The following is a 27,816-nucleotide window of genomic DNA, read 5'->3' as shown; positions in this document are numbered from 1 at the left end:
GCTCAGGGATATGAACCAGGCTCTTGTGAGCTGACATTTCATCTGCCCATGTTACCTCCTGGGTGCTGTGGTGGGGCTCTGTCCCCGCAGTGGGTGAGCCTATCCCCAGCTCTGCAGTGAGAATGGGGCAGCAGGGGGACCTGTCACCTGCAGAGCAGGAATGCACTGAGCACGGGTGGCACTGGGAAGGGGACAGTACTGGGACCAAACTGGACAGCAGACACAGTGTAACAGGATCAAACTGGCAGCAGAGGGTTGTGCCAATGCCCTGTCCTTGCTGGTGTTCTCCTCCCTGTCCCAGTACCATGCCAGTTCCAGGACAAGCAGGATCAGGAAGTGTAGTTGGTTTGCTGATCAGCCTGGCTGGAATGAGAGCAGCCAAGTGGCTTTGGCTCATCAATTCCTAAACTGGTTTCCCCACGAGACAGACGGACAGACGCTGGGGCTGGCACAGAGGAGACGGCAGGAATGTGCTGCTGGGCTTGGGGCAGGATTAGGCCCTGCAGTGCTGGAGGGGCTGATGCTGGGATAATGGAGCTGTGGCCGTCAAGGAGGAGGAGGCCAATACAGACTCTGCTTGGTATTGCATCCATGGGAAAGGTTTTCCCTCTCTGCTGAACACTCCTTGTTTTTCTGCCAAACTCGATCATCAGGGATTAAACTTCCTTCTTTGCACATGGAAAGCCTCAGTGAGGATAGGGAAGGCACATCACGCTTGTTTCACCCTCAGGAGGAAAACAAATAGTGTTTAAAATGCTGATAGTGGCCTTCAGGGCACAGCGTGGGTTGTCGTGGGAGCCCTCTCCCTCTTCCAGCCCAGTCCTTGAGAAAGCTAATAGATACACAGGTAACAGCTCCTGGGATGCACTTGGCAGGCAGCTGAAGCAAGTTTTGGCAAGCAACTGTTCAGGGTCAGACCTAAGGTCTTCCACCCTCAGCATCCTCCTCTGCACCGGCCTGGGAAGGGTGCCAAAGCAGGTGTAGGGTGCGTGGGCATATCTGCAGAGCGCTGCTGGCTGGGCTCTCTGGACGGAGGTGGCCTGGGATGGAGCTCCTCTCCTTGGCAGTGTCCAGTCACTCCCGGAGCCCTGGCAAACCCTTGGCACCGGGGGTGCCCTGAGGGAAGTGGTTTGACACCTCTCCCGCGGTGTGCAAAGAGCGCTCCTGCCTTGTGCGGAGCGGAGCGGCTGGTTTAATCCAATGCCCGCTTGCTCCTGCTCCAGCAGAAGCCATGGATGGGTCACCCCCTGCCCTGCAGCACGACTGACCACACTCCTGAGCACTGCGCATCAGCTGAAGGCTCTATCCAATTCACCTGGTTTGACCATGGCAGCATCCCCAGAGCCGGTCTGGCGCACGCTCTGGCCCACGCTCACTGCCTGAGCAGTCCCTGCCTCCTCTCCCTTCTCTAAAGCTGAAGTTCAGAGCGAGGTTTGGCCTCACTGGGGAACTTTCTGCACTTGGCACCAGTTATCACGAAGAGCGGGAGGGTGCGGGGACAGGCAGTCGGGGGTGGGCAGCACAGAGGAAGGGGCTGGTGTGGGGCACCACCACGCCACATTTCTGACCATTTATCTCTGCCCCGCACAGCAAAGGCAACAACCTTTCTGCTTCAGGCGGGAATAAGCCGTTCGTGTTTCCTTGCAATAGTCACTTCTGCACGGAGTGGGGCTGCTCCCAGAGGAACCAGCAGACATGCTGCAGGGTGTGAGAGAAATGCTGGCAGCATCCGGGAAGAAATTCCACCCATCTGTGCAGGGCTACACGAACAGCCACGGCAAGGGCTTTTCCGCCTTCCTCTGAAGTGCCGGCCGTGCTCCGCCTCAGGGGCATTCACGTACTACGGAGATGGACTGTAATGCACTGTAATAACACGCTAAATACCACGATTTGTCGGTCTGTCACCTTTAAATAACAAACCTCCTTTCCCTTCCAAGCTGCAGGAGTACTCAAGCATGGAAATGAAAATACTTCCACGCTGAATGGCCCTCACGCAGGGAGGCGGAGGGCGGGAGCCCTCTCCCTGCAGCTCCCGGCAAGGAGCACGCTGGCCCCGGGGCTGCCGCGGCGCCGGGAGGAGCCCGGTGCGCCCGCCTGCTTTCCTGGGGGGCAGACGCTGCCCAGGGCCTCCCCAACCCGCAGGATGTGGGCTTGGGTTGGCCGCCAGCTCAGACGCCGCCCGGCTTTGCTTTCCCAAGAGGAGCCTGACAACCGCGGGCAGTTCCCAGTCTGCTCCCAGGCTGGTGTGGCAGGTGTCAGCACATTGTCCCAGCCAGGGCTGGGGGACCCAGCAGCGGCTTAGCTCCTGTGGGGCTCTGCTGCTACCGAGCCCTCTGCTTTGGGGTGCAGGGAGAGGGCCATGGGTGCAACACTCACCACCCACCAGGAGGGAGAGCTGCTGGGGGCTCCCCACAGAGAGAGAGAGAGAGCCATCAGAGCAACACGACATTCTAGCAGAACAGCACTTAAAAAAATAATTTTAATGTTTTAATTGTTTAAGATACATCATCTGTTCATTCCACAGCAGGATCCCACTGCCTGAGCTAGCACAGGGGTTGGGAACGGGCAGGGCACATGGCCCCACTCAGCAGGCAAGCGTGGGAGAAGGGATCAGTGCCGGTACAGGTGGGGTAGCTCCAGCTGGCTCATCCCTGACCACACATTTGCTCAAATCCAAAGTTCAGGCTGAAGCCAGCCCTGGAGAGGCACAGGCTGCACGTTCCAGGTGTGCACACACTGCACAGCAGCATCCCTGTGCTGGGAGTGCCCTGCAGGCACAGCCCCAGACAGACAGATCCATCAGTACATTCTCCAGTTGATGCTTCACAGTAAGTGAAGTCATAAACCTTTTGCCTCCATGGATTCCACCATTCTTCCAAACCCCCTTTTTCCCTAGAACCTGCCGCTTCCCTGTTCAAGAGCCTCGTCACTCCAGCAGCAGCAAATCTCAAATTAACCCTTATTTTCCCCATAGAGCTTGGAAACAGCCAAAAGGAGCTGTATCGAGTAAGTGTCCTCTCTGTGTGTTCTCAGTGAGGGGGCAAAGGCTTTCCATAACACCACATCTAAAAGACAGTGTGGATCCCAAATTCAAAAGGCAGATGCCTTTCCCAGTGACCAGGAAGTGTCACCACCAAGACAGGGACAAGTTAAAGTGCATTTTATCATCTAGTCAGAGCAGGAGATGGAGACACCTTAAAGCCTAACAATACTAAAACTGCTGGAAGCAACAAATTACAGGGACCTTGGGTGCTTGTTTGGGCTTTTCACAGGTACTGACTAGTGAGCAGAAATTATTTAAGATGTAATCCTGAAAAATGCTATTTCCTTTTCTTGCTTTGTGGGGAAATCTAAACGATGTAAACAGCCATTCAAAATTAGGACCCTGCTGCTTCCAGTGAAACTCTGAGCACAGTTCCATGGACTATTTCCTCTTCAAGCACCACTTACAACTCACCTTCAGAGCTTACTGGTGCTTGAGAATTATTTCTGCTTTAATTGTGTAAAACAACTGTTTTGCTCAGTTTGAGCCCATGTAAGGAGGCACCTGGAAAAGACTCTACATTACTGAAGTGAGTTTGGGTCTGCCAGGTGGGCCCCTTCCAGGGGAGCTTTCAAAAACCTCTTCATCCCAAACGAAACAATATTCACACACCCTTCTGCAGGAGAGAGCAATTTTCTGGTCTGGCATCCATTGCCAGCAATGGACACAGGGAATTTGGTCTAATTGGTCTGAAAGCAACCTGGGAAACGTAGGAGTAATGGAAGCACTTTGTAAACATCACCACGGCACATTACCAGGACGTCCTGCTTCAGCTCCTTGAGGCGATCTCGTCCAGACAGAGCGGAGCAGAGCTGACTCAACATGGCTTGGGAATTAAATATTCAGTCAGTTCCCGGGTGGCTCGCTGTCCCCACTGCTCAGAAGGTGCTCTCGAGCAGGCAGTGGCACCCACAGCCTGTGGGACAGACCTCCTGGGTGCGAAACCACTCCATCATGTGGCTGGTGTGGCCTCCGTGTCCGCAGGTCAGGCAGAAATTGGAGGAGCCGCGCACGGCCACGTGGCAGATGGCGCACTGGAAGGTGAAGCCCTTGCAGATGGCGCACTGGGTGCCGCGCACCTCGCTGCGGCAGTGGCTGCAGTACACGCCGAACTCTGCCGGAGGGAACACACGGAGAGCGGGACAGTCAGTGCTGGAATCACGGACAAAGCAGCCCTGCATACAGCCCCTCACACTGCCTCAGAGCTCCAACAGGATGGGAGAGCGGGTGGTGTTTCGAGATGTTGGTTTGTTCTCCACATGTGATCAAAGGAACAGGCAACTGGAGCACTGAGGCACCGACTGGCCCACCAATTCCCCTGATGGCTACAGCTGTCTGCTGGAAATGTGAGTTGGATTTCAAGCTTTGGAGACACTGACTCATGAAAGCTTCCTGCTGGTCTCATCCACCTCTTACCAATATAAAGCATCAGTAAGCAAGAACAGCCTCCATTTCTCATCAGAGAGCCCACCTGATGCTCCTGTATCAGACTGTCAGCTATGGAGGAGCAAAGGCAGTGGGTTAAGTCACCTGTTTTCACTCCAATTACTCCTCAGAAGTTGTCTTGGGGGACAAGGTGAGACTACTGCTGTTTCTCTGGCATCCTTCAACTGTTTTTCTCCCCCCAGGTCAAGCACATCTGTTCCCAGAGGTCTATGAAGAAAACAATTCGGCAGCTGTCCTTAAGCTGGGCATCCATGCTGCTGAAAGTATTTTGGGAGGAAAGTTCTTTTTGCTGGCTAGCTCACCTAGTTAGAGATCTTGCAATTTTAACATAAGGACACTTCAGCCCAGGATCAGAGATGAAGACAGGGCATCTCAGAGGGAATAAAGGACATTCATCAGCACAGAGCTGAGCACTGCTTGCATGGCAGTATGTGAATTTTCCAGCCTTCCTGGAGAGATGTTACAGTCTACAAAGCCCTTGAACCGACACCTGAAAGCCTCACCTCCACCCAGAACTGTGAAGAAGTTAAACCCATTTACTGGCAGAGCTAACCTCTGTCAGAGATTAAATGCCACATTTGCTGCAGCATTTCGGTAACCAATGGACACTTTATCCATGTAGCAGGATGCTCTGCCTAAGCAGGAATAAAACAGCTTGGATTTTGCCTTACTTGCAAGCTATCAGTGATGGATTGAGCAGGGAGGGCCCTGCTGTTCTTTGTGTTGAAGAATGCTGAAACCAGCTTGATCACACACTACCCCAAATTAGACCCATCACATGGATAGGTAAGGCAAATGCTTCCTCATCAAGGCTGACATCAACAGGGATGTGAAAACCCTGGCAGGGAAGGGAGAGGTAGATGTTTACAGAAGAAGAAACCAAAGAGCTGATAGCATCTTACTCAAAAATAAAGCACGTTCTGTTGAGCAGGCAGGACAACATTTTATCTAAAATTGTGTGACTGACAGCCAATCAAAGACCAGTTTCATTTTTAAATGGTGAAAATTTTTAACACACCTCCTTTAGGTGTGTGTGAAGATCCTTACCTTGGGTGGGGACACCCCTCAAGGTCACTGCTTAAAGCTCAGTGAGAGAGATTTGCCCATGGTCATTGCTACGGATGGACATCAGTGTGTGCCTGATAATTATTAAGCTACCTTTGACATTATTTATTTAATAACCAGTGCATTGTATTTCTAGTTTTAATTTTCTATACTGTGTGGTAAATAATTCTGATTAAGGCCTTTTTAGTCTAATGATTATCATTATATTCATCAATTTAAATAAACTCTTCATATTTTATTCATATTAAGTAATTGGTTTGCCATCATTAATCCCGTGGAATGATTTGTACCAAGGTTCAATTACACCTATATAATTACTTTAAACCCTTGTGACTCGCTTGGGTGGATCTCTCCGATAAACTTTGTCCATTCTAATCATGACACAGCCTGCCCTACAGATTGCGCGTTCCTAAGCTCCCAAGGCAGAGCTGTGGCTCTGCCTGAGCAACTGGACCAGACACTCACCAATTCCCTTGTGGGGATCAGGAGGACAGGAGACAAACTTCAGAACCTCCGCCCGCTTCTCTCGCAGGCCCCAGCGATAAAGGATTTCTCCATAGCACTTCTTAAAGTCATCAAATTGCTGAGTGTTGGCAGGATCCAGCAGCCTAGAGGAACAAACAGGCTTGTAACTGACTGACTGTCAGAGACTCTGGTTGCAATCCTCTTTCCTGCAATGGCTATGCAACCATCTCACATTGCTGGAAATGCAGCAGGGCACTTCCCATGGGTTGCTGAAACATTGCTGAATACAAACTGCTCTGGCCTTGATTTATTCTACACTCCAGGGTGCACACTCCATGGGTGGACTGTCCTTTGGGACTCCCACCATGGCCTCTGAGGGATGCATCATGTGTAATCCCAGCAGCGCTGATCTGCAGGATGAAGCTTCTTCAAGTAATTGTAGGAATGACAAGGTCTAGGGGCAGGTGTGGTACTGCACAGCACCAAGAGACCTGGCCATGCAGTTCCATGTGACTGAGACACAAGTAAGGCATCTCTGAATGCCCACAAGGCATATGATAACCTACCTTTTGTTTTTCTCATGCTGGTCCTTCTCCCTCTCCCGAGGATCAGGATATGTTAGGTTTCCGTAGCGGAAGTCATCTGGAGAAGACTCACACCAAGGAGTGGAGGTCTGCTCTGTGTCTTTGTTTGCTGCAAACACCAAGAGGCTGTGAGTACATCTCCCCCCTCAAAACTGGAATCAGGAAGGGACATGAAAGACCACAGGTTTGCAGCCCCGCGTTTCAGTCCTATCTCTGTCCTACCACCCTCTGCATTCCAACAAACACTGCCCTGCCTCCAAGAACTACATGCCAGCCTCTACTTGCCAAGTGCTTCTACTACACTATTGGTGAAAGGACTTAATGGGCATCACCAGGCAGAGAAATCTATTGTGGAGGAATCCCTTTTGCCTTCTGCTTTAGACAGAAAGTAGTCAGGCAATCAATCCCATGGAGTTTGCTTGGGAACATTTCCCTGGGCAGACTTGGGTTTCTCTTTCCTAGACAGGGAGGACTCTCATCACCAGGACTGCTGTTACGTAAAGGGGCCTCTGCATGCAAGGTACTGCCCTGGGGGCAGGGAGATGACTGCTAATAACTGCTACAAAAGATTATCTGCTCTCCTAACCCCCATCCTGTCCTCTTCCCCATGTCACACGTGCCTTGATATCACACTGAAAAGTTACAGCTGTGGTGCTAACAGGGCTGATGCTGCCCCAGGCCATGTATATCACTAGGAATCTGCCTAAAGTTTCAACTGACACCAGAGCCCCCCTTTGTCACCTTTGTCACAGTGAAAAACCTCTGTGGATATTCATAGCACCAAGAACCCAGTCTTTCCAACTGCTGCACTCCTTCCAGTGAGAGAAGAAAGCCCAGCACTGCTTTCCCCCCAGACACTGTGGAATTAGCCAGCTGATGACATTTTGAGGCCATTTTTGATACTCGTTGATGAAGTATCTACTGAAGTCAGAAGGTGCAGGACTGCAGGAGCCTTGATGCAGATACTGCAAGGCCTGCTCACTTCCAGCCATGGAGCCACACCATACTGGCCAAACCCCACAGAGCTGCTCTGGCAGAACACATCTGCAATCACAGCTGGTACTAACTCCCTCTTTTCCCCAGCACAGGAGCTATCTAAAACCTTGGCTGGAAGGGTGGGAGATTCCTTTATTTACTAGCCAGGTCTCATACCTATGCTCCAGCCTCCAGTGCCAATCCCAGGATCTGACATGCTGGAACAGGAGCCAGAGGAAGTAAAGCTGGGCTGTTGAGGGGGGAAGGAGAATAAATCATATCATCTATGTGAGAGACATTCAAAGATATCCAAGACAAATGGGAAAGAAATGGCGATCTTACGTATCGGCTGTGGGAGGCCAGGTTGGAGGCACGCTGAGGAAAGGGGACACAAGAGTTGGGGCACCCCTGGAGCCTGGACTGGGCTTCAAACACACTGCAGAGCATGGCCAGGGTCTGTACATCATGGAGCTGTGAGTAATGAGCCAGCCTGGGAAATGAAAAAGACAGTGTGAGACTGAGCAGAATTCAGCAGCAAAACCTTTGCAACTCCAGGGCAGCTACTTTCAAGCCTGTTGCACACATGGGTTTGGGTGTCATGACTGCCCACAGGAGACATATGCACTGAGGGGCCGGATTGGCTTTTCTGTCACACCTCTGAGGAGCCAAGTTCTCCTTCTGAAAACGCTCATGCCCTAACTGGTGGGAGAAAGATGGGAGCTCTGGGAATTCAGCAGTACTTGGGCTCTGATGTAATATTGGAGCCATTAAACTCACTCCCAGCCACAAAATCTTTTTGACAAAGCCCTCTGGGTGCAAGCGTCCTGCACCTGGACCACAAGACAAAAGGCTGCTGCAGGTTTTGTAGAAGGCTAGGAAGTTTCCAGTTTGCTCTGAAGACAGAGTGATAAAGAACAACCTGTGCTGTGCCCCCACTGCTGCCATGCAGCTGGAGAGAGCTTGGCCAAGCAACAGTATGGAAAGCACAGCACACAAACCCTACACTTCCAAATAGCATGGATTGACAAATAATATCAGTCAACAAATTATGTAACTCCTGAGAAGAGGCACCTGGAAAACATTTGTAGCTAACACTTGGCTTTGTGGCCACTGGAACAAATTCCCAATAAAGCTAGATGACAACAGGGGAATCTGAAGGTGAAAAAAAGGTGCTGCACCAACAGGCTCGTTTAGTGGGAAGCAAGAAACCCAAATCTCCAAGTCAAGCATTGTGGACATGGAAAGCAGAGCTCCACCTGTGCCTGGCCTATTGCTCAATGCTGGCCAAGGAAGACCTGAGTGATAGGTGGAAGGTCAAGGGCTGCCTCCTGTATGCCAGAAACACATTTGGAGTTTCCCTTTCTGATGCATCAGAGGCTTGAGATGGGAAAAATATCCATGCTGTGGCACTACCCCAAATATTAAATGACTCCTTACACATAGATAGTTATCGAGGGCTCTGCTTCAGCAACCATTCCCCAGCCCCTCCCCAGCATTCAGACACGTACAAGGACTCCAGTAATTGACGTCCAAATGGATGTTGTGCCCAAGGTATCTCTAAATCTGGGTCAGACTTCGGTCCAAGACAGAGATCAGTGGCTACCATGGCCAGTGACCAAACCTGGCAGACAGGAAGGAAAAGCAGCAAAGCTACAATTAGGATTAACCACGCTCCCAGGGCATAGGTGTGCACAAATTCACACACAGACAGATAATAATGGAGCTTGTCTTTTTTTTTTTTTTTTTTCCCTGACAGCAGGGAACAGTTTCAGTCTCTGTGTCACAAATAATACAGAGAATAACACAAAACCAGGCTTTCCCTGTCCCACTCACTTCGTGTTTGGGTTAAATGCAAAAGCAGAACAGTCTATAGTCTGTAAGTGCATTTTATATTCACAAGCATCAAAAGGGTATAGATTTGATACAGTTCTTGGGTTCAGAGATGTCTGGTGGCAGAAAGTTTACTGGTAAATCATTATTTGCATGAGAAGTATCCTTTCATTAGTGGTATCACTGAGCACTATTCTCCTAATGCAGCCTGGCACAGACAGGACTCTGTTTGCCTTTTCAATTTCAGAAGTTTAACCACTTCACATGAAATTTCTCCTTCATTTATCATCCTCTACTCTGAAAATGGTCAGTCTTGTCAGTCTCCATACCACTGATCTAGGATTGTTTTTTTCTGCTGTGCCTTTAAAAATGGGACAGAATATTCCTGAGAAAAGGAAAGCTCCTAGTTCAGCATAAAAAAAAGAGCAGGAAAGGAAAAAGAGCATGGTACTAAAAAGACAGCAGAAATCAGAGAACTGACAATGTGGACAATAAAGAAAAGCCACATGCACCAAGTACAAAGAACAAACAGCCAGAAAAAGTAGTACCAAAGCTGCTCCCCGTGAAACCAGAGAGAGGAACAGAAGAGAAACCGAAACAAGGACTGGGCTGTGTAAGAGAGTGCACAGAAAGCAAACAGGAAAGATTCCACTTCCTACACTGCTACAGAGCACATCAAACCTGTAACTTGCAATTCAAGCCTGCATGTCTGCTGTGAGCTGCACTACGGGCTGGAGTTACACAGGACAGGGAAAACCAAGCAAAAAACAGAGTTATCTCAGAGAAATCTTGCTGAAGTTACTCCACCCAAACCCTGGTCCAATGTGGACAAACCAGACTGCTAGAGGAAGAACAGACAAGAGGGAACTAGACCTACTTTCTCTCTGCTGCTGTTGCAGAACCCACCAAGAAGCAAGACAACAGCTTGAGTCAGCTTCTGCTTAGATCAGGTAAGCATATGCATGTTGCCTATCCAGCTCTAGGAAGAGCCAAATGTTGAGGAGATGTGCACAGCTCCTGTGGCACTGCCAATTCCCATCTCTTTCAGGTGTTCCCGTGTCCTGTCAAATGTTCTGCCTGTTGCAATGGACTAATCACAGGAAAAAGCATGGGCCACAACAGCCATTTTTCTCCTACTTTTAGCTGAAGGCAAATAGCTACCCCCATTTTGGGGCCCCTGGGCCCAGGGTCTCCTGGGAGAAGACAGCTGCACTCAGTACCCATTGCCAGCAGAATGCCAAACAATGGGAACAATTACATAAGTATGAAAAAAATTACGGATCAGAATGCTGACAGCAGCTAGGCAACTCTGTGCTCAGTTACTCCATTTGATGACTCAAAAGCAGGCTGCATTCCTCACTTTGCCTACAGGAATTCCCTGAAAAATGTGTTTCACTCAGTTTGGCAAAGGGCATAAAAGAATCTGTGTGCAGTCCTGGGAAGGAATCTCTCAATGACCAGAGTCAGCGAGGTGGGGACCACCTTGTTGGCCATTCCACAGGCCAGGTTCAACACACAGGGAGTCCCTGATAGAGCTGCTGAACCCCAGTGGTGTTTGGGTGTTGGTGACAGCACAAGCCATTGGAGGGTAGCACAGCATGCTGAGGAAGAGGTCGGATTCCATGGCATACCTGTACGAGATCCCTCCGCCCCACAGCCAAGGCTGAGGCAGCATTCTTCTGGCAAGTCTCCTGGATGTTATTCACGTTTAGTCTGAAAAGAAAGGAGGTAACTCAGCTCTGATTGGCACATTACCTACAAAGGTGGGGAGGAATAGGGGGAAGGGGGAACATGGCTCTGGCAGCAGTGAGCAGCCCAGAACCTCCCGATCAGTACGAGCCTCTTGGCATGGCCAGGATCCCATCCCATCCTTCTCTGTTATTCAGGGATCACTGCCATCCTCCTCCCACTATTCACTTTTGCTAATACACCACACATCGAGGCCAAGTCCATACTAGCTGGGATTGATTCTAAGCAACACCATTTCCAAGAGGATATCAGACCAAACTTCTGCTGGGGTATCATGAAGTCCAGAATCATTCTTGTCCCTAAAAGCCGGTGCCATTGGCTACATGGTCGTGTTCCCATTCAGGCCATCAGTCTGCTCTGGCTGACTCAGAGGGAGACAGGGGCATACTGGGAAGAACCAGGCTGGCTGGGGGATAACACACCCACTGTGTGAAGCCTTGACAGGCTGGCAAGGTGGGCTGAGGAAGCCCACGTGTGCTTTTCTGCCTGTCATCAGAAATCTTCCCAACACTTCAACGGTTTGAGATTTTTACAGTACATGGAAAAGGGTCAGGCTGTTTACACAAGATGTCCCAAGAAGAAAGGTCCAACAGTTTTCTTCAGAGGAATATTCTTTTTAAGAACACAGAAAGGGAGAGAAAGAAGGGTTTTTTTCCCTCTCTTTCTTTCCTCAAAAAGGAAACCTGCTTCTTCCCTGAATGTCCATAGATTGGAAATTCCGTTAAGGACCAGCCAGTATTACCAAAGCTAAGAAAGAAAAAATTCAGGAACAGAGGTTTTGTAACCATATGATTTAGAAAGTCCGGAAAAAGGAAGCCCTTTGTTAAAAAAAATCCAAAACCGACAAAAACACAAAAATGCCGACAGAACTCCATCCTTTCCAATACCACAGAACAACCTGCACAACAGACCTGACATGTACAAATAAGACCCCAAGTGGGAACATATCAAATACTTCTGAAATGAAAAAGTTTTATGAGCTATTAATAGTTTTACAGAATGAAAATGTGCATTTACTGAGATTTTTAAGCCTCTGCATTTAGCGTGAGATTTGAAAAAGAATTTCTACTGATAATTTCTCTCTTTAGCAGGTGAAAATCTGAACCCGTAACATTTACAGTGATGATGCTGATTCAAACTCTGTTGACTACACATCATCACAAATTCCTCCCCTCACACTTTTCAGATTTACAGGAGACAGGTCCCCTCTCACAGGCAGAGGGATACCAAAAAAAGCAGTGAGGCAAGAACAGAGGAAGAAGGTAGAGAAACATTCACTGATCCCTGCTGACTGATGTCAGGATTAAAGCGCAGCAATGCCAAAGACAGCTACTTTCATTTGGGAAAGGATGACAGCCCACATGTACTCACATGTAGAGCTCTCCCAGCAGCTTGTGGACAGGCAGCAAGCAGGAAATATCTTGGATAATAACTTTCCCAGCAGCTTTGATTGGTCGGTTGTTGGCATCTGTCCCCTCTCGTTTGCTTTTCCACCTCCTTGATTTCTGCAGAACCAATGGCAAAGTGTTACTGGAGAAGAGGACAGTAGGCTGGTTGGGACAGGGAACAAAGCACTAGGGTCAGGACTAATGCAAGCAGCACCCAAACCTGCCTTTCAGAAGGCTCTGTGTTACCCTGGAAAACATCCATGACATGCCCAGGAGAACAAGCATCTCCATCTGTAGGAAGTGAAAAGCAGGTCAAGGCAGCGAGCTCAAGGTCAAACTCACTCAAAAAGTATTTTGTGAGTTTTCCTGTGAAAGCCAATAATAGAATAAATCAGCATTGGGATGCTAATCAAACCTGGGCAAGTTTGGCAGGAGGACCGTTCAATTCTCATTCTCTGGGAACCCTTTGCAGAAACCACTGCTGACTTCAGCCAGTGTCAGCACAGAGACATGCTGGAGGCAGCTGCCACTTGCCCTTTGCCTCAGGGCAAGCCCACAGCTCCAGACTGTCTCTAGGTCTGCCCTCTCAGGGTGAGAACAGCCCTGTTCAGTGTCAGCACAGGGCTCCCACCTCCTGCTTTATCAACAGCTTCAAACAAACAACTGGCAGATGATAAAGCAGGGTCCAAGTTTTCCTAGCAAGGATCCCTAGCTACCATGCTAATATCTACTTACAGCTGGCTCAGGACATAAGACGGGGGAGAAGAAAGGAGAGGAACCAACAGAAGGGAACAGAAACAAGAAGCCAAGATTCCCAAATACTCCCTGTAACAGATACAGAGGCCATCTTAAAGCCAAGCCGCATAAAGCTACCCTGGCTGTGTGAAACACCGTAGAGTACCTGTCTGGCATGCTGACCTCTTCCAGCTCCTTGCTCGAGGAGAGTGAGGAGGAGGGATGAGAGGATGTGTGGCAGCACGACAGGCAGAAGGCACTGGAGCTCTACTGAAGGAAGCACTGGCTGCTACGCAGGGTTCCAATGCTTTGCAATGCTGCTCTCCTATGGCGCGCTCCCCCACTGCCACACAGAGCCGACCGACCCACACAGAAGCGCCCGGTCATGCTGAGTTAGGGAGGCTCTCCTGGGACACTCAGGCTGGGGCTTCCCACACATCTCATCAAAGCAGAACTGCCCCTCTCTCAAGGGGCCAGCAAGGCAGCCCTGTGCTGATGGCTCTGCAAGGCAGACGCAGCGTGCACAGGCTCACATCAGTGCTCCTAAAGAGCAGACTGGGACACAGGAAAGGCAGGACTTGGATCTGCAAGCAAGATCACCTTTACTGTTGGTGTGAGGCCAGCTCTGGGATGGCTGAGTGCCAAATGGCTTTTGACCATGACCATGCAGCCCTGTGAGAACCTGGCAGGCTTATCAGACACAAAATGTCCTTGAAAAAACTACTAATGACCTTAAGAAATGGCACTGCCTGCCTGGCCCAAGCTTAGGCCAGTGTGCTGAGGAGGTTTTGCCATGCTGAGCATACTACTAACACATGCCACAAGAAGGAAAAAGGATGAGCTCCTGAAGGTTCTCTGAACACTGCACAGCTGAGGATCAGAGGCTCCTGCTTGACAGTAAGTGAAGAAGGCATTTCAGCCACAAAGGAGACGAAAGTGTGTTGTTCCAGGGATGCATACAACATTCAGAGGGGTGAAACACTGGTAGAAACAGGGCTGTCAGCATCCAGTGCTCCGGAAAAGCTGACTGACTAGTTCTCTGCCACGTCTATTCAAATCCTAATTCATCCAAGAGGAATCTGCCTGCAGTACTTATCTGTCCCCTGAAGCTGAAAAGCACTATGCAGTGGACATTCTAGGTGGCTAGAATGGGGTCAGGTGGGAGACCCACCTCTCTTCAGTCCATCAGTTCCTAATCAAGGCACAGTCTGGATCAGCTCTGCCTCTCTTGACGTTAGGCAGGCTAATCCTGTTTTGATAACACCTAAAAGTTTAGCTGCCAATTCCATGCGGAAGGATGTGAGCTGTATTACAATAAGGTTCCCAAGTAACCTTACAACAACCTTACAAAAAGGTTCCCAAGTGGCACCTGTAGCTTATTCTTTCTCAGGACAGCAAATGCTGTCTCCCAGGTGTGGTGAGGAACTGCTGATGCTACCAAAATCAGTATATGAGTGAAGCTTGGGAGCCCCAGCATAGTGACACGCCAGGAGGAAAGAGCTCAGGCACTGTCCTGGAAGGGCTACCAGGCTTCTCACAGCAAAAACTGTTATTTGTGCTGTGTCTGAGTGGGTGTTTCAGCCCAGGCTTCCAGACACAGAACCACGTTCTGCAAGACTATCAACAAGAGCTTCTAGAGCCTGGTAGGTAATTTAGAGAGCAACCTGCCACCTTCTGGCCATCTGTAAGCCAGCTGTCCCCAGGACTCACAGTCGATGGAGAGCTCCCTCTGCCCAGTCTTTGGGAACAGATTCAACCTGCTCCTGCCCCCTGCAAGAGCAGACTGAAGAAGCCTCCCAACAGGCATTTCAAGACTACAAACATGGACAACACATATCATTTTCCACAGGCAATTGGGTCTTTTTTTGGGGGGGGAGGAGAATGACAACAAATGAAGATGAGAATGAAAAAAAGCTCTCATGAATGGTTTCCACTGCTTGCTTTTAGCATATCACCATACAAATGGAAACATTAAATGTATCAGAACCCCCTGAAAACTTGGACTCAAACCAAAATTGACCTGTTTTCTTCCTCTGCTTATTTACTGGCAAAAAAGGAAACCCTAATTCTTTACTGGTGCATCTCCAGGAATGGAGTTAGTTGGTGGCCACAGCCCCTGCCTGTACTACACTTCCATGCCCACCACTTTTAGCCCCTAAAGCTGTGACAGAAATAAATCATAAAGCTACATGTAAAGTCACCATTAAAAAAGCCTGGATTTTTGGCAATTCAGGTTTACCTCAGCTACATCAAGTAAGAGTTAGGAAAAAACCCCACAATCAGAAGTATGGGAACCATCACAGATGGGGTAAAGTTCATCACCACTGACAGCAGAAGTTCTACTTTAAATCCAATAATTGCTGGTGTTAATCACAGGAGTAGCTCTCCACCAGGCGGTATTTGAACACATTTAACAGGGATTACCAGAGACAAAGAAAGCTTTAGGTTTCTTTGCTTTAGGTCCACCTCCCTCCCATTCCACCTCTTCTCCCAAGAGAAGCTCCCACTTTGGTGTAATCAAAACGTGTCAGCAAGGTTCAGGGACATTAGGGTAGAGCAGAAAACACATCTCTTCCGAGGGGCTGGAGCACAGGTCAGGATGGGGAGCAGGGAACATAACAGTTGGAGCTGAAGCAGGAATCAACATGCACCAAGCTAGCTGCTGGCAGCTGAAGGACAAAGGCACAGGTCTTCTGCACTGCCCACGACATTTCTAGCTCTTTCTGAAGCCTAGAATCCATGCCAAGGAGAACTGCATCCTCAGTTTAACGAGAGGAAGATACGAAAGAAAATAGCTACAGTGATAAGTAAATTAAGACTCATCAGTTCCTCAGAGCACGAGAAGGAAAGAAACCAGAGCATTTATGGCAATCATGGGTTGGAGGTGACAGCAGGGAACAGCACTGGATAATGACTAAAAAAGCCAGCCTGCACCTGCACTACTATACCCAAGGCTGTAATTTGCTGCAATCTGAGGTGATAACGATGGCAGTAAATGGGTTACATGTAGAAACAGATAGCCCAAGAATAAGCCACCAACTGCTTTGTAGCAACCACCATCATCACTGCATACTCAGCAGCAGGAGTTGCAAAATGCTGCCCGCTTGGAAAGGATGCTGAACACTTGGGTGTGTGTGCCTTTGGATCCTGCTGAGGCAGGCAGTGCTTTAAGCAGGATCCTGAAATGTAAAGTGCCTGTTTCACATCAGCATATGCAAAATTTCAGGGTTTCTGGTATAAACTGGCGTTAGTAGGGCAAAGGTAAAGGTTGTGAACAGAAGAGAACAGACTCAATGCCAAGAGATTAAGCCGCAATAAGGCATGTACAAAAGAGTTAAACCTGCTCAAGTCAGGTTCAAGCTGCTTCTCAAATTTAGTTTTTAAAATAAAATGCAAAAATTACTTCCTCCCTGTAGAATGCTATGCTCCTTTATTCTGAACAACTGCCTACAGATTAACTCCCCCGTGTGGCTCATGCAGCACTGCCTGGATTTTCTCTTCAAAATAATCAACATTTACTATTTCCAGCATCTCCCACAGTATCAGGCACCTGCCATAAAGGCACTAAAAAATCCAAGGCCCTTTTGAATCAAGTGCCCCACAGCAGGAATATTTCTTTATAGCTTCCATCAATCAATAGCTGGCACCTGCCCTGAAGCATGGGCACTTCAGAAGAGGCAGCTAGAAAGGAATTATTACGTCTTGTAAACTTGCTAAACTCTTGCTTCCCCAAACACCTTGAGCAATGCTGAGCTCTTCTTCCAGAAGGGAGGCAAGTGATTTGCACTAATAACCTATACCTCTACTTGTGTATGCCTGTGTCTTCACCTTAGGCACTGCTGTCCCCTTTATAGAGTCAGTTTAGCCTCTTTCGAAGGTTATCCACAAACACAATCAATCCTTCAAGGCTTGGACTAACCCCTGTATCCCTTTTAAATATGCATTACTGAAAATTATAACTTAATCACATCACTACTTGCTCTTCCTTCCAGGACGGCGGTAAGGGATTTAAACCATAGCTTTTGTGCTCTGCAATTCACCACACAAGCTGTCAAGTTCATTGCTTGATTTTCTTTCTTTCAGTCTACTCCTGATTCAAGACAGAACTTCATTTCTTGCCTCTGCTGCTCAGGAGGCTCTTTGTAAAAAGCCTTGATGGAGTCAAGTAAATTACTTCTGGTTTCTTTCACCTATTATTTGCGAGTACAGTCTTAGAACTCTTGCAATTGGGAAAACTTGATCCTATTATACCAAGTTAAATCAGGTGTTACAGGATTCTATTTTATTCCCCGCTGTCTTATGAAGAGATAGCATGAAGGACAGCAGCTGTGAAAAAACAGTTGTTCGTGCAGACATTAAGACAAACAGACTTAAAGAGATCATCTTTAAATTGAAATGGAATTTTCTGAGCTTTGTCTATACTTGGAAGATGAGTGATGAAACAGTAATTGCCCACGTGCACAGCACAGCTTGAGCAATCCTGATATCATCAAGATGACAATATCATGAATGATGTCGGAGCTTGAGGGACACGTGGACTTGACTATCAGAAAACAACTGTCAAAGCAGACTCGGCAGGGCAGGTGCCAGGAGAAGGGAGTACCTGCCAGGGTGGCTGAAGTGCAACCACTCTAAATGAATGCAGTGGTGCAACTCCAAGGGCTAGGAGAAGATCACAAGTTAAGAAGAAATTGTATTTTTTGATCCAGGAAATAAGACTGTGTGATGGATTGCACTGAGAAGTGGCAGTTCATTTTAATGAGATGACAGATTGTTGTCAGAAACTCAACCAGTTCACTTCTTCCATAGCTCTTAAGTGATCTTCCCTCCCTCTCCAGCAAGACTTTGTCTTTTCAGAAATTAGGTGCTCTAATGTCAGTCTCATCAGTTGGTTGATGATGTATAATAATCACTCAGCTCCTCTACAGTGCACTCTGTATCTTAGAGGTTGATCTTTTCTGACACTTCAAATTACCCCTTGGCATCCTTTCCTGACCATCAGGCCAGGTGAAACAGGCATCCTGTAGGTCAGTAATTGCACCTTGCAAACTCCTGTCTGCTCCTGCCCACTTACACGTTCATCTGCTCTTGTGAAGCCCTAGGCCCCGCGTGGAGTGTGAATCCCCCAGCTCTGTGCAGGTTACTCAAAGGCAGGCAGGTGGCATTTTATTCTTGGGCCCTTGGGCAGAAGACAGGGTCATATCAAGGACAGTATTAGCACAGCACACAGTACCGGGAAGTCGTTAATTGCTTGTATGGACCAACGTCGCCGGGCAGAGCGAGGAGACATCTGTACGCGAAAACATTATACCCAGGAAAAGGGAAGAAAGACACCAAGAAAATTAAAGACAAAGGTAAATAAACTGAAATGGAAAGTGCCCTGAACCAGCAGAGTAAAAATACTGTTCCAAATGGCTCTGGTACACAGCGAACAGTTGCAAACCATTTTCACCCTCACACAATTGTACAGAGCATTACCTATGGCTCTGGCAGAGCGAGGGCTGCTGTGTCTGTGCCCAACACCAGCCTCTACGGAAGACTCTGGGAAACACAAATCTGAATAAAGTCTTCCACATGGAGCTGTATTACTGCAAGAAGCACTGAACCGCTTCATGTGACCTTGTTCATACCATGAATTGAGCAGAGGACAACACCCAAGTGCCCCACATACCTAGACTCCAAAGCTTTACTCCTCTCGCCTGAAGAGGAAGGCAGCTAAGTGTAAACTGCATAATTTTTAACATAGCTGTCCAGTGCCATGGCACAGATATCTGCAGAAAGCTAAACAGACACTCCTGCTTACTCAGATTCCCTTTAACATCCAGCATCCTCCAGAACTTCATTCACTGGAACCTGCTGTACCTGTTCACTTTAATTTTAAACAATAAAAAACATATGTCAGGATATTAGAAGGGATGTAGAGACACTGCTACTTGGCAGGGCCATGTGGGTATTGTCATAATGGGTTGGGAAACTCATTCAGATTAAGTGAGCAATCAAATTCACTGATTGACTATGCCAAATAGCTCCAAAGTAGGCCTTCATTAAGAACCTGAAGATACTGCAGTAGGTACTCAACACAGTATTACAGCAACAGCAAACGGAATCTTTCAAAGCACATTAGTGTACACTCACTTGAAAAAAAGTTTTGTGTACCGATCTCTAGGAGTCAACACAATAAAAGGGGATATTTGGGTCAGGTACATTGTATTTTGCATTTGTTTTCAGTTGATGATAGACAGTCAGGACCATCAGCCATGCCTTCAGCCTCTACATCCCCTTGCATCTCATGGCTGGGAGAGCCCTACAGCCAGGAAGCCAAGGCTGGCTGCAGGGCCCCATGGAAAGAGAGAGGAGAAGGCTGCAGCCATGTGCTACAGGTTCCTCCAGCAGGCCTCACAGAGGAGAAAAGGGTTAGTTGAAGGAAATTCAGTACAGAGGAAAAGCAGCAAAACTAAGCTCAGTCCCCCCACCAGTTCCCTGATGGGAGGCATAAGGACACCTCTGCCACCACGCCCAGGTACAGCAAGGCTTAGCAGTCCCCACTGGCATGCCCCTCTAACTGCACGGGGGAAAAAGAACTCCATGGCACCTTCTTTAAGAGACACCCAGGTTCAAAACACTGATGGCATTGCCACGGTACAGATAAAGCTCCTCCTTTCTGCTGACTACTGCTCTTCAGTGGGGTTTTTTTGAGAAGTGAAAAAGAGGGAGGAAGAAAGGAGGAGTGTGCATGTGTGAATAAAAAGTGAGAAAGATATATACATATAGATGTGTGTGTATGCATATATATATATATATACACATATATATACACGTATTTAAATGAGCACAGAAAGGCTCAGTGCCAGATTTAGCTTCATTTTAGCTTACTAAGGAGCTCTCTGCTGGAATCAGCAGCTCCCCTGCCTTTATGGGAACATGACATCTTTCCTGTCTAGCAATGGGCAAATTCCATGTTTGCTAATGGTAGTGGATGCCAGTGGCTGCTACACTGGATTTAAATACTTGGTTATGGCTGATAAATTCAGTTTTGGGGATGAAGCTGTCTGATATCACAGTTTGATGCACAAAATTTCAACTTTTATTTAATGTAAACATAAAATCCAAGCTTCAGAGCAAGGAGTTAACTAAATTTAGAATCTGGGCTTTTTAAAGCCATCACAATGAAATAACAAAAATATGTAGCATTGATCTAACAGAGGCCATGGCATCAACTCCTGAAGAATCAGAAAACGTTTGTTGAAGGGAGATACAAGTTTTTGGTTGGTTTTTTTTTTTTTTTTAATATTGTCTCATCTGCAAGAACATTTGAACCAGCTTCCTGCTAAGGTTCTTACATTTATTCCAGCATGTGAGGAGATAGCTCAGCAGGGGAAGGGGAACACAGGAATTTCCCTTGGCTTTCAGCAGACATGGCTGCACACATGCTTTGCTCTCTTGAATTTTTACCCTGTGACAAAAATCTTGTTGCCATCAATACAAGGGCTGGGGAGACAGATCACATGAAATTGCACCAAGCTGGTTCCACATGTTATTTTTAGCCTTGTCTGTCATCTTAGAGAGGCTGTGTGTCAGGGACAAGCCTGCTGCAGAGGACAGAGGTAGCTCTTTAAATACTCTCCTACAAATACTAGGACAGGCTATAATTCTATTCTATAATTCCAGGCAGCACCATTTTCTCTTTTCATAAAAAAAAAAGTTTGTGTGGGAAGAAAAAAACCAGGATGGGGACTCAGAGTCTTCTGGGTCTGTATGGAAGCAGAACTTGCACTGGAGACAGGAGCTCTCCCCAGAGCTGGGAGGTGTAATGACATCGTGTAAGCAGGACACAGTCCCAAGAGACAAGGATGGCTGGCACACCCAGCACCACCAGAAAAACAAGACTTGTCTCAGGGCCCAGGAAGGATGGGTGTTCAAGGCTTTGACTTCCTCTGCTCCTGGGACACAAGTTCCCAAACTCTTCTGCCAGCAGAGTGCAGACAGCTTTTGACTTTCCCTGGGTTACCTGGAAGCTCGTCACTGCTGCAACAGATTCATGTCCTCTGCATGGACAAACTACTCAATGCCCCAAATTCTGAGGCTCCCTGGGGAAGCTTACTGCATTTTTGCAAGCCACTTCACCCCCTGCTGAAGCACAGTTTGTTTCTAACAATCTGCTCAGCCTATTGCTCCCACAGCATTTGCTACAGGCACATCAGGCCCTCACAGCTGCTTTACCACTACCCTGTGGCCACCCTACAATTACAACAGGTCTTCCTCACCCACCATGCCCCAGAAGGAAACAATCCCACTCTTCTCCAAAGCTTTGTAAACAGGAACAACAGCAAAACCTGCACCTAATCCAGAATTATGTGGATTGGAAGGTCATCATAGAATCATGTAGAAATTATTTTTGTTTAAAAAAAAAGGGGCACATATCCCTGAAAGAGACACCTGAAATAGAAATAACCAACCACATCCCATAGTCCAGGAGAGGCTGGCAGTAAGCTGCAGAGAGTCACAACCCTTTGCAGTTATATATATATCACGGAGTACCCAGAACAGCAAGAGCTGCCTACATGTACCTATCTGAAGACTACAACTTCTTAAAGGGTGAGATTTTAACCCTAGATAATGCAAAGGGAGACAGAATAATGCACTGAAGGGAACTGTGATGGTCAGCATACAGAAACATCAAAATAAGCAGGTCAAATGCTAGAGAGGATTGGTAAAGAAGTTACTAATAGGAGATAAATCCATTTGACAGAGCTGCCTGTAGAAAGATGTCTTTTTGAGAAGAATGCAAAGCTTCTGTTACTAGCAATGCTAAGTGAAAGGAAAACAGATCATGAAAATTGAAGTGTTGGGAGCAGTGTTTTGGTCTAGTACTTACCCTTTCTTTGTAGTAGAAGGAGCTAATGGAGACCTGCTCCTTCTCACTGCGTGTTGGGCTCCCACTGTACAAGCGCAGGTTGCCCGGAGTCTCTGTGCGGATCTTCATTGGAGTAATGAGGCCACTATGGTACGCTGATAAAGCTGACAGAGACCTGGAAGAAAGGGAATACACTTCCAGGGGCTTTTCCCACCAAAACGTCCTGCAGGCTCACACTGACATCTCCACTAGCCCAAGCTGCCAGCAATGGTGCCACTGTCTGGAAAGAAGTCTCTGCTGAGGCCATGTGGTGTAAGGGCCCAGGCGCTCTGCGCTGAGGACACAGCTAACACTGGAGGGGACTAGCTGCAATGGAGGACGTGGTATTTTCCTGCTTTCCTGCCCATGACAGCAGCACACCTCAAACACCACACAGGGCACTCACCTGGGTGTGGGCTCCATCGGGGACACGGCGCGGTGCATGGTCATGGGTCTCGTGAAATACACCAGGTACCCTGAAGAGACAGGACGTGGCATAAAGATCATGCAACAAGGAGTAGAATACTCGGGGTGGTTCAACTTAAATGACCAGACTTCCCTGTGTATCAGAGGCAAGGGGATTGGTTCTTATCCACTACCCTTAGTAATTATAAACTAAAAGCAGACATTCTGTCAACCCAAATCAACTCCCTGCACACCCACTACAAAACATGGGGTTTTTGAGATGTTTCTCTCAAAAGCACAATTTCAAGTGGCTTATAGCCACTTAGAGAAAAGAGAAAAGACAGGAAAAGAAAATGAGCACATGCATGCTCATGTTTTAACTCTCCACCAGAACATGCCAAGCACTGTTATTTCAGAGGTAAGTGAGGTGATGTTTGGCAATGCAGAGAAACCACTGCAGCTTGTACAACAGGAGAGACCCAGACATCTGAAGCCAGCTCCAAAACATTCTCTCACAAGCCTTATCCCATTTGTTAGCCTCTCAAGTGTCTTCAGCCACCTACTCTTGCAGGCATTTCAGGATTTAGCAGGCTTTACTGGGCCTATTCAATGCAATATTATTATTTTTTACTTTTACTTGGGAATTCAGGGAGGCCTGTATGGAAAGGAGCTTTCAAAACGTGCTCACACGTTTTGCAGTCAGGTCCAGAGAAGGCATGTGTGCATCTGAAACAGCTCAGTGAAACTTAACAGCTCTTACTCAGATCTTAACCTGGTTTTTAACAAACTTTACCCTCTATGTGCTCTCCTGGAAACCTGGATGTGATTGTACCCCATCTCTCATTTAGGAGAAGTTTCTTAATAATCTTGGGAAAGCTATTTTGGACAAGTAGAAGAGTGTAGAATGAGAAAAGAGCGGTTAGTAACATGAATATGGTTTCAGCAAGGGGTAAATTCAACCCCAAATCACAGGAATTTTGTGAAGACTGAGTGCCAGAATACACCCAGTAATGTGATGCTGGTAGCAGAGAACTAGGCAAGGAAAACAGCTATTCCCAGTGTTCTATAAAAAGAGATCTGTCAATGCCTCTGGCATGCCATAAGCCAAAGGTTATCTCTTCAGCTAGTCCTGCATTTCCAAATCCTAAAGCCCCACATGCAACCCCAACTGCAAACAGTTGCTAACTAGTCTCATCTCAAAATTTACCACAGTATCACTACTTTAACACCATTATCACAACTTTAACTCCTTGCATGGCAATGAGCAAAGCCTCATCTTTTTCAGAGGTAAGTGTTCCCCAAGACATCTAAAAGGACCATTCCCTGGGTACCTGTTTTAATGTATCAGTGACAGGGCTGACCTGCACCACAGAACCTGGCTCCAGAAGTCCGTGGGAATGGGATGTTTGAGTCCTGGTAGGAGCCATAGGCATTGGAGACCCGGGCGAACGTGGGCAAGGGGGGTGTTACGGAGTTGGACAAAGCGTAGGGATTGCTGGACGTGCTGTCCTCTTGGTTCTGAAACAGAAGTTACCTAAGGTCACACTCCTGCTGCCACAGGAGAGAAATCCAGCCAGAGCATCGGACATGGCAGTGCCAAGCAGCCTCACAGGAGGAGCTCATCCTCTGAGCCAGAACAGACCAAACTCAGAGCACAATTGCTGCTTCAACTGCACAGGGACTTGTAGGCACATTTGCCTTTGAGGAAAAAGCTTCTCTTGCTGCTTGTCCAGAGACTTGTCTCCCACCATAACCATGTTGAAATGCAGAACCTAACTTGGGGAGGAACAGGAGGAAACTATACCAAAAATCTGACCTTCAAACTCTGGATATGACACTCAAGACAGCTAGTTGAGCTGAATATGATACCTCAATGATGCACAAAATCTCCTTGAGTGGGAATACCACACAACTGAGGGGTGTCAAACACAGGCTGGAGTCGTCAAGTGAGGTAGGCAGGTGGTGTGAATTACTAGGGGACCTCAGGACTATCCACAGCAATTTTGGCAGAAATCTGCATTTATTTGGATAAATAATACTACAATTTTGGTCTAAAAGAATTCTTTGAAAGCAGTGGTGCCTCAAGTCATCAGATTTCCATACAGCAGAGAAAGTTCCCACTCTTACAATATTACGGCTGAAACCAAGCAGAATTAAGCCTTCACGTGTAAAAAAATCCCCAGCCCATTTTTTGTGATGAATAAACAAAACCTCTCAGAAAATAAACCAGAGGAGACTCTCCAATCTTTTCCTGAATGCTAAAAACACCCACTCCAGTACACTTCACCCACACAAAGACCTAATACCTGACACTGGGATGCTGAGTAGGTATCACAGATCTCACAGCTAAGAGCAGAGTGTGACTTGCATTTATCTGCAGTATCATCCCTACAAAACCTCAGCACAAGGCTGCAGAAAAAAAAAAAAAACAACAGATTTTCACAGTTTGGGTTTTTTTTCAGGGAAGAAAACAAAAACCCTAGAATAGGACTAGAAGGGTCTTTGACTAAAACTGAGGAGGTGAAAACATCTGCCACTGCGTTTCAGACAAGAATGAATCCATCAACAACCTGAGGCCTCTTATCTTCTCTCACAGATGATAACCATGCCCTGGCAGTCAGTGAAATATATTCTGAGCTGGGAAGTTACCATGCACCACTAAGATTCTCCAATCTCCAGTCACTCCTGGTAACCTGGATATCAGAGTTCCCCAAAGCAAACCTTCAGGGGCTCATTTGTGGAAAACAAAACACATCTAATCATCTGCCCAGCTCTCTTCAACATTAACCAGAAGTGCTCACACAAATGTAATGGCCAGTCACAGGGGTCTATTTACACATCTAACGAGGCCAGACTCTCACTGCAGAGTCAGAAGTGTGGGACATGGGAAAAGACATCAAACTAGGGCAGAGAGCCCACGCAGTTCTCCGTACCACGACAGACTCCAGCCAGGAGACCAGCTGACGCAGGCAAGGCTCCAGGCAGCTCTGGTTCCGCTTCACTTTCTGCAGGGAAGTGTCTTTCAGTATCTGGAATACATACAAGACGCAACTTTATTCACAGTTACCTCCACACTTTGCCCACATCCTTTTTGTCTGCAGAGCAGCTTAGATGCCAGGACCTGAACAGGTCACAGACATCCCCTAACGTCCGCTGGAGTCACTGGTGTGCTGTCTGCTCTGAGGAATGGCTGTGTGCTTTGATCAGAGCACGGAGGTTCACCTAGCAGCACACTGAGCCAGGATTTAGGCTTCAATATTACTGCAGCCCATATGTTTCATACCAGTTTGTGGCAAAATGAATCAGATTTTTTCAGGAAGAAACCCGAACTGATCCATCAATGTGTTGCTGGGGAAAGGATTTCAATAGCAATAGGATTTGCTACAACAGATGATCAAACACCTGGTCTGAATTAGCAGGGCCTGTGTAAAAAAAAATCCCCTCATTTTTAAAGCAGCTTGTGTAGTAGAGCAGTAAGCAACATCCTGGCTCAAAAATAGTATCACTCTGCAGCTGGATGCTTAGCTGGTCATTTTGTCTATTATTGGGTTGAGGGCAACTGCATGAGGAGAAGGATGTCAGGGATTCTCAGGCAATACACATCGCACTGGAACACAGCAGCAATGAAGAAGCGGTGGAAAAAGGCAAATACTGGGCTGCAGCACAAACAAAAACCTCATCCTATGGGCTTCACAATTTACCAGTTCATCATGACCCGTGGTATGTCTTCAGCAAGGTCTGATGTTTCAGTTATGTCTCAAAAATCCAGATGTCAAGTATCCATCATTTGTACATTTATAAACACACCCCATACTTCTCACACACCTTCAGCAGCTTTGCCTTCATGGAAGCTGTGATGGAGGTTGGGTTGATGAACTGGAAGGATGGTGCAGCATTATTGGGATACTGGACAGGGAACATCACCAGCATCCTGACTCTGTGGTTGCCACAGTGCACCGACACCGTACAGCTGCGACTCACTGCATCCATCTGTGAGGAAAAGCAATTGGTTTTTAGTTAGATCTCCCAGGACTTTTACACTTATAGTGGCTTAAATTCATGCTGAGGGACTGATTCCTCTGCACATAAGACAAAGTCATGCTGTTCTCAAGGGCAGGGAACACAGTGACAGCAACAAGCCCCAGGCAGATGGGGACAGGCTCAGCTCGCACCAGCAGACTGACATCCCAGCATCCAGCGACCGTGGCCAGCCCAGGTGTCACCAAGAAAGGGGTCCTGCTCCCAACAGTCACTGCACCCCAGCCCACTTCACTTGGCCATGGAGAGCTCCTGGCCCAGTGCAGCAGTAACAGGCACCTTCTAAGATTCTGCACCACTGTCTCAGAAAACTACATCAGGATCATGTCATGAGCTGTGAAACCACAGGGGTGGGGAAAGGAGACAGGCAGCTGCCTCGAGCCTCCCAGCCCAGTTCAGTGCTGTGCCTCCAGTCAGCTTCCATGCACAGAGGAGAGTTTGGAGTGCAAGGAAGAGGGAAAAACTGAGGGACAGAGCTCAGGATAGGGAGGGCTCAGCAGATGGGATTCAGAAGCAGTTGAAATGAGATCAACTGCATGGAACAAGTCACCTTCCACTCCACAGTCTAGGCAGAGAAGAAAACACCATCCAGCCTTCTCAAGATCAGCCAGAGTACTTACTGTGCTGAAACATTTCACTCACACCACTGTCTGGGATTATCCTCTTTCTTACTACCCCTGGTCAAGAGGATCTCGACAGCTCAAAATAAAACTTGTTTACAGACAGCAGTCACTGCAGCAAAGAAGGTTCTCCTTGAAAGGCTCCAGTAAGCCAGCCTGCCCACATCCCCTCCTCACAAGCCAGCAAAAGGAAACTCTGTACCTCCACATTGACATTTCGGATCTGCACATTGATCAGTGAAAACTCCTGCTGCAGTGTTTGAGGCAGCCCCAGTTGGTCCGTTTTCTTTCCTACCAGGGGGTCATTCAGGAAATCTTCTTTTAAGGCTGACAGGAAAGATGGAAAACAAGTTGAGACAAGCTATAACAGGCAGAGTTTTTCACATAACGTCAGAAGGCAGCCAAAACAGCAGGCTTTCCTCTGCTTTTCTGACACATGGAGGTATGAGTTTTATCTGGCAAAGACCTGTCAGCTGGAGAGTCTCAGCTGATATTTGGAGGCAAGTTTCTGACCCTTCTCTTCAAAAATCCAAAGCTGTCTGCACACAGGGCTCCCAGAAAGGGTACAGAACCTGCCTGT

The 27,816-nt window shown here is 47.6% G+C and overlaps 1 protein-coding gene across 7 annotated transcripts in view; it reads right to left on the bottom strand.

Moving 5' to 3' along the window:
* Positions 1-3,013: 3,013 nt before the first annotated feature.
* Positions 3,014-27,816, bottom strand: part of WDR59 (WD repeat domain 59) — a 48,815-nt gene continuing 24,012 nt past the window's right edge. Inside the window, exons 13-27 of one of the 7 annotated variants that reach the window (XM_068202837.1) lie at positions 27,439-27,563; positions 26,404-26,568; positions 25,512-25,607; positions 23,940-24,096; positions 22,580-22,649; positions 22,156-22,309; positions 18,514-18,570; positions 12,529-12,662; positions 11,040-11,121; positions 9,087-9,199; positions 7,921-8,068; positions 7,756-7,828; positions 6,586-6,712; positions 6,020-6,162; positions 3,014-4,157 (exon numbers count right to left, since the gene is read on the bottom strand). In XM_068202837.1, the coding sequence (XP_068058938.1) occupies positions 3,922-4,157; positions 6,020-6,162; positions 6,586-6,712; positions 7,756-7,828; positions 7,921-8,068; positions 9,087-9,199; positions 11,040-11,121; positions 12,529-12,662; positions 18,514-18,570; positions 22,156-22,309; positions 22,580-22,649; positions 23,940-24,096; positions 25,512-25,607; positions 26,404-26,568; positions 27,439-27,563 (1,880 nt within the window). In that variant the 3' untranslated portion in view covers positions 3,014-3,921. Of the gene's footprint in view, positions 4,158-4,247; positions 4,697-5,203; positions 5,629-6,019; positions 6,163-6,585; positions 6,713-7,755; positions 7,829-7,920; positions 8,069-9,086; positions 9,200-11,039; positions 11,122-12,528; positions 12,663-12,765; positions 12,837-18,513; positions 18,571-22,155; positions 22,310-22,579; positions 22,650-23,939; positions 24,097-24,884; positions 24,988-25,511; positions 25,608-26,403; positions 26,569-27,438; positions 27,564-27,816 lie in introns of those variants that run through there. The other 6 variants (XM_068202839.1, XM_068202840.1, XM_068202838.1 and 3 more) reach the window with 6 other exon arrangements.

The sequence above is a fragment of the Anomalospiza imberbis genome, chromosome 12 (genome assembly GCF_031753505.1).
Source record: "Anomalospiza imberbis isolate Cuckoo-Finch-1a 21T00152 chromosome 12, ASM3175350v1, whole genome shotgun sequence".
Classification (NCBI taxonomy): Eukaryota; Metazoa; Chordata; class Aves; order Passeriformes; family Viduidae; genus Anomalospiza; species Anomalospiza imberbis.
This window is presented reverse-complemented; position numbering and strand designations above follow the sequence as displayed.